Source organism: Dama dama, chromosome 26, assembly GCF_033118175.1.
Source record: "Dama dama isolate Ldn47 chromosome 26, ASM3311817v1, whole genome shotgun sequence".
NCBI lineage: Eukaryota > Metazoa > Chordata > Mammalia > Artiodactyla > Cervidae > Dama > Dama dama.
Window position 1 is genome coordinate 54,280,022 of NC_083706.1, and position 12,610 is coordinate 54,292,631.

The window sequence follows — 12,610 nt, forward strand, 5'->3', positions numbered from 1 at the left end:
AGATAGAACGCAGTCCCTCTATTTGAGGAGTTCTCATGTGGAGCAGCCTGTATATACACAGCCTTTTTTGAGTTGCTACAACAGTCAAACAATGCTAGCAGACAGCAGTTAAGGAGAGGATATTTGGCTCCCAGTAGGAAAGTATCTCACAACAATCAGAACTGCCTGGAGGGTAAGAATCTGCCTCCTTGAAGAGCAAGCTCTCAACCATGGATGTGCCTGTGACCAGTCACCACCTACCTAAAGGTTGCATTTGTTGTTGTTCAGTCGCTAAGTCGTGTCTGACTCTTTGCAACCCCATGGACTGCAGCACCCAGCCTTTCCTGTCCTTCTCTATCTCCTAGAGATGTAAGTTGAGAAGTGCTAAATACATGAGCTGATGACCTAGAAGAGTATCAGTTGCCAGAATCTTTAAGTTGCTTTTGTTGTTCTAAATATACTCCAGAACTTGGTTAGTCTTGATATTGGTTGGATGGCATCATCGATTTGATGGACATGAGTTTGAGCAAGCTCTGGGAGTTGGTGATGAACAGGGAAGCCTGGCGTGCTGCAGTCCATGGGGTCACAAAGAGTCAGACACGACTGAGCGACTGAACTGAACTGAGAAATACAAAGCGCACCAAGATTAAACAGTGAAGAAAAGAAAATCTGAAGAGACTCCTAACTAGTAGGAGACTGAATCAAAAGAAAAATAACTTGACCAAGAAGAGCCCTGGACCTGATGGCTTCACTAGTGAATTCTACCAGACATTTTGTTGTTCACTGTTCAGTCGCTAAGTGATGTCCAATTCTCTGTGACCCCATGGACTGCAGCATGCCAGGCTTCCCTGTCCTTCACTATCTCCCAGAGTCTGCTCAAACTCATGTGAGTCCGTGATGCCATCCAACCATCTCATCCTCTGTCGTCCCCTTCTCCTCCTGCCTTCAGTCTTTCCCAGCATCAGGGTCTTTTCTGGTCAGTCACTTCTTCGCATCAGGTGGCCAAAGCTTCAGCTTCAGCATCAGTCCTTCCAATGGATATTCAGGACTGATTTCCTTTAGGACTGATTGACTGGTTTGATCTCCAAGATTGCACTAGGTATTTCTAAGTTTCACTTTAAGTTAAAACATTGGTATGCCATTTTATAAAGCAAATTCTGAATATCAGAACTGACTGAGATCTGGAGTACATTCAGGGAAAAAAAAAAAAACTTAAAGACCCTGGCAACCGATATTCCAGATCATCAGCTCATGTATTTAGCACTTCTCAGCTGGAGATGCATTTCTCTAAATCTGGCCTAAAATATGAGAATCTGATAAAATAATAGCATCTTATAAAACAATAGTAAGGAAAAAAAGCACTATGTATAGGCGACCATCACTTCTAACGGCCTTAAGGACAGCATGCGACGTTGTCTGCATCTCCTCTCTGCTCACCCGACAGAAGGCACAGTTATAAGACGTACGCAGCCATCTGCATCCACAATGCCTGGTGGCGGTATTTTGCAAAATTAAACTGTGCAAAGATGCATTCAATCAAAAGGACTCTTCTTTGTTCACACAGCTATCTTCCCCAAATAGAGCCTGGCGAAAATAACTGGAAGCGTGGACTGCAGTAACAAATTCATTGATGACAGACACTGTCGTACAAAAGCTTTAAACTGGGGGACACTGGAGGCGACAGAAGGTACCCCACTAAACGGGCGAGCGGAGTTAGCGCAGCGACATCAGCAGGGCAGCAGGAGGACCGCCGGCCACTCTGCCGCCAACAGAACAGGAGGGAAGACACACGGGCGGGTTGGAATCACCTAACTGGGGGTCTCTTCCCACTTCCCTTCAAAACAACGATATCTAAAATATCTAAAATCTTTCCAGGCCTCTAAAGACTAAATTGAGGTTAGGGATTCAATATGAATGAAAGGTATTCTGAAACAAGAATGTGATGGGTAAGTTGTATTGCAGCTTTTTTCCCGCTGTCCTTGATGTATAAACAGGTGGTACTACCTCGGAGCTCTGAGATAGTGGCTTTACCAATATCAACACCTCAATATCTCATGACAGTCTGGGTCCACTTGTGAGGATCCCCTGTTATCCTCACACATTGCTTTCAGCTGTTTCTGCTGCTCTCAGTAGCTGTAAAAATTCCAGTCTGATCTCTCTGCCCCTGATACACGCTGAAGCACTCAGACTTGGGGACGTTCCAACTGCGAGCCCAGAAAACGTGAAGCTAATAGTGCGCACACCCAGGAAAATCCTGAGACTTCCAGACTCCTAAGTCTGTTAGGTTGCTACAGGCACGGGGAACCCTGTCCAGCCTCCAGCAATAGCCCTGGTCATTTTAAAGACTCATTTCTTCAGATAATGCAAAATAAAGGAATATATCTAAATACGTGACTCTGATAAACAGTACTTCAGTTTCTATCATGTGATAGCATGATCGCTTACACAAAGCTGCATCAGGTATAATTCCGACTAATTTCAACACTGATTCCACATTTTAAGATCTTTATCTGTCAACAGGATATAGAATTGAGAGCCACTTTGTGTGTAATCACAGAATTATCGTTTTGTAACAGCTCTTGATACCATACCCCATAAGCTCTTAAATTTGCTAAGTCTCTTAAGGCATTTCTCGTAGGTGTGAAAACAGTGTATTTAACATTTCTCAAAGTACTGAAGAAAGTCACGTCCTCGATCCAGGCGGAGTCACCTTTTGCTCTCCCAGAACGAAGGTGCGTGAACTCACAGGCAGGGTCGGCCAGGCAGCAGGGAGCCACTTGGCAGGGGCCACGCGTGGGCGGCCTGGGCAACTGCCACACCCTGGGAGCTCCGCGGAGACGCTGCCTCATCTTACAGCGTTTCAGGGGGAGCCAGAAATCCAGTCTTCACATGCACCCTCTCTGTCTCTGAGTGTCGGCAGCAGAAAACTCCTCGAGCACGTGCAGGCCACACGGAGTGCATCTGCTCGCTGTGATCAGTGTGAGCTGTCTGCTTTTATACCTCTCTCCCCGCTGGCTTCACCCCACGCTCACGAGTGACACTTCGGGAGAGGGCACTCAGTTTTTCTCATTATTTTTCCAACACTTTAACATGTTAGAGCACTGAAAAAATATGCAAAAAGAACATACTTTCTATATTGTAGTAAAAAAAATTATATTTACATTACTTACCCTGCTGACTTCCTTAGGAGCTGATTCATCTGGGGAATGAAGAAGGGAGGGAGGGAAAAAAAATAACGTTAGAAGCTCTGGGTAGTTTCTGAAAAATATAGAGCATATCATTCACTCTCTGTAAACCAGAAAGCTATTTGCAATGCTTCCTCTTGTGATATCTATGAATTCAGTTTTAAAACTGTAAGGTAAAAAACATAGTATATTTAGAGCTAGATGTATGTGTTAATTTTGGAGGGAAATGAAATAACACAACAGCTTCCTAGTCATTTTTAAGATTACCTTTTTAGAGGTTCTCAAATATTAGTGCCTGAAAATATGGCTACACGATATTTTATCCAATACATACACCTAGAAAAGGGATTGTAATCTTTGCAATATTCTAAATGACACAATCCACACAAATGTCTCAAAAGGCCATTACTTGTGCTGTCAGCGTTGGGGCCAGCATTTTTCGCGTTTGCTGAAATGAGACCTGTGCCTGTGTGGCCTGGCGAAGGCCTGAACCACTCCCACTAACAGGCTGCTCCGCACCCCGGACCCGGGAGGCGGCGGGCATGTCTCTACCAGCACGGTAGCACTGCTTTCTGGTCAATTAGGACTGGCGGGTTGCCCTGGTCCAGGTGAGGCCCTCTGACGGGCCTCCCTGCAAGACTGGCTACATGGCAAGACTATGCCTGTGTAACCAACAGGGTATGAGCCACAAACCGGCCAAGACGCCACGATAGGTCCGCCGGCCGTGAGCAGCCCGTGCCCGGGACCTGGTTCTGAGCCAGAGAAAATGTGTTCATGTGGAGACCCCTCTCCACACCCTTCACTGGGAGGCAGCCTTTAATTTAAGGCTGCTGCCTTCTCGTGCCTTGTTGAGCGAGGACACCCTGTCTTACTATCGCCATCAGCACACACGCACCACACCGAGTTTCCAGCATGTTCTCTGTTACACCAGTCACAGCCTCATCCACCCTAACACTGACAAAGGCGTGTCCCACGGGTCCAGGCAGGGCACTGATTCTTCTTTCTCCTTCGACAATCTTATTAACTAAACCACTGAGTCATGGTGTTTCCTCTTTTCTTCTATACAGCTTACCACCCATTTCCACAAATAATATTAAGTCTAGTCCCAAAGCACATTATCAACCAGTAGCCTCTAAGCTGATCCCTGAATTCAGTATCTGCCCTGGCAATCATGTATACACACACACACACACACATTCACCCACCCAGTTTATCTTTCAAAAATATTCCATCTATCACTATCATTCCAGAAGTTAGGTATGGATGTAAGAGTTGGACTATAAAGAAAGCTGAGTGCTGAAGAATTGATGCTTTTGAACTGTGGTGTTGGAGAAGACTCTTGAGAGTCCCTTGGACTGCAAGGAGGTCCAACCAGTCCATCCTAAAATCAGTCCTGAATATTCATTGGAAGGACTGAGGCTGAAGCTGAAGCTCCAATACTTTGACCACCTGATGCAAAGAACTGACTCATTGGAAAAGACCCTGATGCTGGGAAAGATTGAAGGCGGGAGGAGAAGGGGATGACAGAGGATGAGATGGTTGGATGGCATCACCGACTCAATGGACATGAGTTTGAGCAAGCTCCGGGAGTTGGTGATGGACAGGGAAGCCTGGCGTGCTGCAGTCCATGGGGTCGCAAAGAGTCAGACACGACTGAGCGACTGAACTGAACTGAACTGAACTGAACTGATCATGCCCCTTGGATGCTTCAGGATTTATAGTAAATTAGACATCAAAGGGCTTCCCAGGTGGCACTAGTGGTAAAGAACCCACCTGCTAATGCAAGAGACATGAGACACTCGGGTTAGATCCCTGGGTTGAGAAGATTCCCTAGAGGAGGGCATGGCAACCCATTCTAGTATTCTTGCCTGGAGAATCCCATGAACAGAAGAGCCTGGCAGGCTATAGTCCATAGGGTCACAAAGAGTCAGACACAACTGAAGCGACTTAGCATGCACGCAGACTTCAAAACTTATTGCACATTGCCTTTACCTGGGGACTTTTTCAAAATTAGCAAGCTTGGAACTATCAGATAGTAGATGCTCGGTAAACAGTACCTATTCTTTGTATTACTATGTTAACATATATTTCTTATTTATTTTTCTGATATTTGTTCCATAATGATTCAAATATTGCATCTGATTTCCCTTAGAATGTAACCATGTTATAGGAAAAACATGGACTTTATCTTATATACTGAAGTCACTTGATAAAAATATCATTTATTCCTTAACTCCTAACCTCTTATTCTTTTCTAAACTTCTCTGAAGATGGAACTATTTGATTCAATCATCACAACAAATTTATTAACAGGTTATAAAGCTGCAGAGACCGATACGTTTCTCTTTTAGATTTTTATTGAAGAAGTTCAGTAAATGGGGGTTGAAAAGTGAAGGGTGATTAACGCACGGGCAACGGCAGGCAGCCGTGAGAACAAGCTGGTTGCAGCCCTAAGCGGAGCGTCCAGGCTGCGACCCTCTGGGACCGTCCACTGTCCAATCATCCCCACGACTCCAACGTTAGTTCCAGGGAAGAAGCGCTCGAATGTCCAGACGTCTGTATATAAACGACCGCTTCGCGTTTTCCTTCAGTTTTGCAGAGTGCTTCTCCAACTCGGGCGTTGAAGATACTCTGCTGGTAAGTATTTATACAAACCAACTCCTCTTTTGGTTTGATGGGCAGTTTAAAGTGTTTGAAAGAAAAATGCTGTCTATAGCTTAACATATGGCTTTTCACCTCTTCTTCGTACAGATTTAGGGCTGTATCTTCTACCCGTTCTTCCGACTCGGAAGCCAAACAGTTTCTGCCAAGTGAATGTCAAGTCCATTACACCGAGGGAATCCAGCAATTCAGCTGAGGGGACTAATGAACCCAGTTTGGATACGGGAAGCTGGCCTCCTGCTTCCTGTATTCGGAAGCTCCACGGAGCTCTCTTGCCCAAGGGAAGGCCGGCACCCTGAAGGCCCTGACGGTGACGGCTGCGCGGGGAGCGGCCGGAGGGGGCGCCCCAGAGGCGGCTCGGCCGGAGGCTCCGCGCGCGGGGCTCGGAAGCCCGGCGGCCGCTCACTTGCGGTCCTAACTCTGGGCAAGACGTCCGACTTCCTTTGACGGCCTCTAAGTCTGGAGTGAAGCAACGTCCTATCCACATAATTTGACACTGAAAAATGATTTTTTATCCACAAGAACAGTTGCAAAGTAACAGAGCCCCTGGCGTGCGGACGTCCCTGGTGGGCCCTGGCGGCTGACTCCGTGGCCCCTGGTTGGGGATGGAGACCCACAGCGAAGGCGCGCTGCCGCCAAACCAACGAAAATACACAGGAACAGGAGAGCAGCGGCCCCGAGGGGTCTGTCCTCCGTGCACGCGGAGGGACTGACGGTGGGCCAGGCGACTGGGAGCCGGGGGAAGGGGCAGGCGAAGCTTCACTCTCAGCCCGCCGCTCACCTCCCGCTCGGGCCGCCGGCCAGTGAGGCGCCCGGGACCCCGACCTAGAACGCCCTGCGGACCCACAACTCCGGACGGCTCTCCACACTGCCGGCACACACTCCTGCCCCAGCGGTCAGCGGCTCGGAAAGACGCTCACTTACACATGAAAGCTTAAGGAGTCACAGAAAAGAAGGAGATGGACGTGGAGGCCAGACTCTGAGCCCTTCGTGACCATCGAGTGAGCAACGAGAACGTCCCCAGCAGCAGACACTTAATTTTTATGTGGCACCGGGGTTCTGCAAACATTTGCTTACTCAACCAATGTGCACTGCGGATCCATCATGTGCCGGGCATTTATCCTTGTTCTTAAGGAGCTTAAATTCTAATGGGATGAATAAACAAGAGAAAAATTTAAGCAATTTCAGAAAGGGAATATTGATGCTTGTTAAAGAGAAAAAAAATTTTTAAAGAAAAGAAGAAACCATCTTCAATCTAAATATCATTTTAACGATTTCTTAGAACCTTAGGAAAAATAGCCCACGCAGCAAAAAATTTCCTGGAAAATATCCCAGTAAGTACACCTTCCAGCGAGTACTTACTTTTGAGTCAAGTACTCCTTGGAAAAGACCCTGATGCTGATTGAGGGCTGGACGAGAAGGGGACAACAGAGGATGAGATGGCTGGATGGCACCGCTGACTCAATGGACATGAGTTTGGGTGAACGCCGGGAGAGAAAGGAGGACAGGGAAACCTGGCGTCCTGTACCCCGTGGGGTCGCAGAGAGTCGGATGCGACTTAGCAACTGAACAACAAGAGCACCAAAAGTACAGAATAAATGAAATCAGTATCTTGTATAACAGACTTGAAGCCACAGTTACACTGAATATAAAATTTAAACGACTAATATAGGTCAAAGAATCCATCCATATGTGACATCATGAGCTCTTCTAATCTACCAGAAAATACTTTCATAAAATGCTGATACTAGTTAAAAATGAGTAAACAAATCAAATGAACACTTCAAAATATAAACCCTCACAACCATACATTCAAGGCTGTAGAAATGGAAACACAGATATTAATTTAAAAATAACTTGGAGGTTTGAAGCCAAAATGGCAACTAATATAATAATTTTCTTATCATCAACTTAGAAGGAAAATGTAATGTTCGCTAATGTTATAGGAAGAAGAAAAAATGACAAAAGATTTTGATAGCTGGTTTTATTTTAATACTGTGAGATGAAAAATTATTAAATCCTGATATTTGTAGACAAGTACATGAAATATATAAAAAAAAATCTCCCCAGTACTTTATGAGGAAATGAAAAAATTTTATTTCCTGTTAGATTACTATTCTTTTTTATTCCACTGTTATCCTCCATGAATGAATGAATGGCTAGTAGGACAATCATTTCTCTAAATCTTCTAGCCATCTTCCATCATTAAATCTTCATGGAAATAAGGAGAAACTAATTATAGATCAGTAGACTAAACAATGCTTTTAATGAAAGAAACCTCACCTTTCCCCTCAACAGGCCTAGTGGTCATGTGTAAATCTACATCTTAAAATGTAGATCTCTGAAAAAATTTAGCTCACATTTTTTCTAAGAAATGTTTGTAAAAATACGGTCAGTGTGTTTAAATGTAGCTACTCTAAGACATATGCAGTGATACTGATTTTTAATTAGCAGCTTTACTAAAGCCTAATTTACATGCCATAAAATTAACCCATGATAAGTATACAACTCAGTGATTCCAGTCAATTTATAGAGGTGTGACGGCTTCTCACCAAGCCAGTTTAGACAACCCCCCCCCCCGCCCAAGTCCCCTTATGCCCCTTACATTTAATCTCTGTTCCCACCACAGCCCATCACATCAGGGATGTCTCACTGTTCTCACAGACTCACCTTTTCTGGGCATTTCAAACAAGTGGAATCACACAATACAGAACTAGTTGTGTCTGGCTTCTTCCACATAGCACAATATTTTGAGATTCATCCATGTTAGAACATGTATCAATATTTCTTATTATCAAATAGTATTCCTATTATGTAGGTATATCACATTTATTTTTAGCCGTTTACCAGCTAATAGACATTTTAATTGTTTTTGATTTGGATCTATTTTGAACAATGCTCCCTAGGAACTACTGGATACATATCTTTTGTATGGACACACTTCCCTTTCTCTTGGACAGACACTCAGGAGTAGATTTGATGAGTTTTAATAAAGTAAGTTTAACCTTCTTAGAAACTGAGCAATTGTTTTCCAAAGCACCATTACCATTTTACTTTTCCAAAAGCGAATCGCACAGATACCAGCTTATCTTCATCGTCATCAATACTGAACAGTGTCTGTTGTTTTTTTATCATACTTGGCAAGTATACATCTCGCTGCATTCCCCGACTAGTTAATGATGTTGAGAAGACTTACTGGCCATTTGCTTACTTCTCTGGGATAATGCATATCCAAATCTGTTGTCTATTTATACACTGGGTTGTCTATCTTCTTACTGAGTTAAACAAATCTTTATATATTCTAGATATGTTTTTAATGAAGTCTATTTTTCCAAAAGAAATTTTTTTTATTTTACAGATCCTGCTTTAGGTATTGTATAAAAGAACTCTTTGGCCCACCCAAGATCATGATTTTTTTTTCCTATTTTGTCTAGGAATTTCAAAATTTTAGCTCTTACAATTAGATATATGATCTATATTAAATTAATTTTAGTTTACACTGTGAGGAAAGGGCATTTTTAAATATTGCATCTGGCTATCCAATTGTTTTATAACAACTATGCTTTCCTCCCAAGGAATTGTTTCAACATCTTTGTTGAAAATCATTTGACCACGTGAGGGTTTTGTCTGGACTCTGAATTCTGCGGCACTGACCTATCTGTAAGGCAGTACAACAGGGCTGAAATACCATTAGTACGGTAAGTCCTGAAATCAAGTAATGTAACTCCTCAAAACCAAACTTTACTTTCATAATTATTATGGCTCTCTTAGGTCCTTTACATTTTACAATCAGCCTCTCAATTTGTATAAAAAATCCCTCCTGGATTCTGAGAGGTATTGCATTGAATATATAGATTAATTTGGGGAGAACTGTCATCCTGGCAATACTGATTTTCCCAACCCATGAACATGACATCCGTCTCCATTTATTTAGACTTTTCGTTCCTTCCTCTCAGCAAGATTTATAGATTTCAGTGCATGAAATCTGCTTTTCTTTGCTAAATTTATTCCTAAACTTTTTAATTTTTGAGGCTATTATGAATAAAAGTATTTTTTTAATTTCTGACTGTTCCTTTCTACTAGATAGAAATGGGATTGATTTTTGTCTTGATTTTTTTTTTTTCTATATTGGTCCTTGTATCCTGAGACCTTGCTCACACATTCATTAGTTTTAGGAGCTTTTTGTGGAATATTTGAAATTTTCCACATCCAGGATCATGTATCTGTGGAAAAAGGATTTAGTTCTTTCACTTAAACCTGGATACGTTCTGTTTCTTTTCTTTTTTTTTTTTTGATACGTTCTGTTTCTTACTGTTCAAGTTAACAGCTCACTTCTCCTACTTCTCTGACAGTTTTCATCAGGAATGGATATTGAATTCTGTCAAAAACTTTTTCTGCATTAAGATAACTGCATTTAACTCTAATAAATTTGAATAATTGATTTACTGATATTAAACCAACTGGTATTCATACAGGGTCATACCATATCATATTTTTAATATGTTAATAGATTTGGTTTCCTGATTTTATTTAGGAGTTATTGCATGTATTTTTAAGGGAGACTTGTCTTGTGATATTTTAGTCTGGTTTCCTTTTCAGGTTAATACATGACTCAAAGGAGGAGCTGGGAAATTTCTCACCCTCCTCTCTTTCCAAAAAGAGTTGGAGAAGGATTGGTAGTAATTCCACTAACAATACCTGATACGATTCATCAGTACAGCCGTGGGGGGACAAGCTCTGGGTTATGGAAATATGTTTAATTACTAAGACCTGTTTAGATTTTCTATTTCTTATCATGTCAGTTTTGGTGATTTGATCTTTCCAGGAGTCTGCTTTATTCAAGATGTCTAATTTCTAACATGAAGTTTTGCATTCTCCATCAACTGCTGATGGATCTGTCCATCAGAAGGGGCCAACACCCACAGTCCAAGCCTTCTTCAGGCCCGCTCGTGTTCTGTGTTGTCTGGGCCCTCTCCAAGGGGGACCAGCAGGAGCTGCTCCAGGGACATGTGCGCGTCCTCAGTCGGGAGCGGGTCTGCCTCAGTCTCACCGCGATCTCCGGCTGGCACAGCCCGAGATTTGCCAGCCCTCCCCCACTCACTGGCCTCCAAAGCTCCAAAGATGGGGGAGCCTCCAAGTTGAGTGAACCCTTTTAACTTGTAGAGAAGCTGTCAGAACCTCTGCTCCAACCACGGGGACGGGGAGCAATGGGAGAACTCCAGGCCATAACATGATAAACAGCCACGGTTCTTTCCTGAATTTATTTGAAAACTGAAGGCCCCAACTTTCAAATTGTGACTGTCTCTCAAATTGCCGTGTATGCCTTTGGTTGACATTCAGAGACTAAAGTGGCTGGTTTTGTCCATTAATGCCCAATTGATAACTGCTTCTTGGGGAAAGACTTTGCTACCTTCTTCATTCAGTCATAGGTGGAAGTCCAGCTTTGCATTCAAAGTCATCATTTTTACTTGAGTAACAGCAATTATCAACATGTGGTCCAGAGGCCTCTGGTGCCAGAGACCATTCAGAGGGCTCACGAGTAGACTGTTTTCATAATAACACTAAACTCCAACTCACCTATTTCTCATTTTTTTACAAGTATACAATGTATTTTTCAGAGGCTAAATAATGCTCCTACAGTTCATGCAATGCATCCATTGTATCCTAATATTTTCTAAAATGTTTTAAGGCCACTGCTTTAAGATACAAGTATGCGAGCTTTCAGAGGCTAGTCATGTTCTGCAGCACTTGCATTTGCCGCCTTTGGTCACCCCTGCTCCAGCCTCTGCAACTTCAATAACATCTGATAAATAGCTGCTTTGAATTCCCAAGTTCTTTGCACCTACATAGACACAGAAAAATGTACACTTCACCCCAAACTGTTATTATTTAGAATTTAATATTTTAATTATTTTATCCTAAAAACAAAATTCATACATAGTACATTTCCCTGTATTTAAGGATAGACAATTAGCCTTTAAAGAGGGAGCTCATTTTCTCAACCTACAGCTGCACTGTTTATGGGTAAAGACACTGAAAATAATGAGACTGACTTAGGAGAAGATTCTCTGACTCAGGGAAGGGAGGGGTCTACCCCAAAGGGACAGGGCGGAACTGCAAATAAGAAAAAAAAATAGGATAAAAGATCACTCTTTTGGTTTTAATAATTTATCTTATCCTGCCTTAGGCGACAGAACATTTGCAAACAGTACTGTGGTACCAGTTAAGTTGTAAGGTTATCTTGAGACCAATCATTCAGTGTATAAAGAGAAAAGAATTGAATATTTTAAATGTAGACATGGTGCACTCTTTAAAAGCCCAAAAGTCCTTATAATAGCTTTTCAAACTAGAAGTGTCACAGCCACTGAGCAGCTGTACTGACTAGGGAAGCACCCACAGCGGCTCAGAGAGTGAGTGCTCGGGGCGCTGCCGGACGCCGGCTGCGTGAGAAGTCAGCCCGAGGACTCAGAGTGCTGCGTGGAAGTCAGCCCGAGGACTCAGAGTGCTGCGTGGAAGTCAGCCCGAGGACTCAGAGTGCTGCGTGGAAGTCAGCCCGAGGACTCAAGAGTGCTGCGTGGAAGTCAGCCCGAGGACTCAGAGTGCTGCGTGGAAGTCAGCCTGAGGACTCAGAGTGCTGCGTGAGAAGTCAGCCCGAGGACTCAGAGTGCTGCGTGGAAGTCAGCCCGAGGACTCAGAGTGCTGCGTGGAAGTCAGCCTGAGGACTCAGAGTGCTGCGTGAGAAGTCAGCCCGAGGACTCAGAGTGCTGCGTGAGAAGTCAGCCCGA

At 43.4% G+C, this 12,610-nt stretch overlaps 1 protein-coding gene across 1 annotated transcript in view; it reads right to left on the bottom strand.

Annotated features, from left to right (window-relative positions):
* The window catches only part of PDE10A (phosphodiesterase 10A), a 253,728-nt gene that overhangs the window by 96,153 nt on the left and 144,965 nt on the right, over positions 1–12,610 (bottom strand). The window contains exon 3 of the mRNA XM_061130077.1: positions 3,150–3,178. Within this exon, the coding sequence (XP_060986060.1) occupies positions 3,150–3,178 (29 nt within the window). The remainder of the gene's footprint in view (positions 1–3,149; positions 3,179–12,610) is intronic.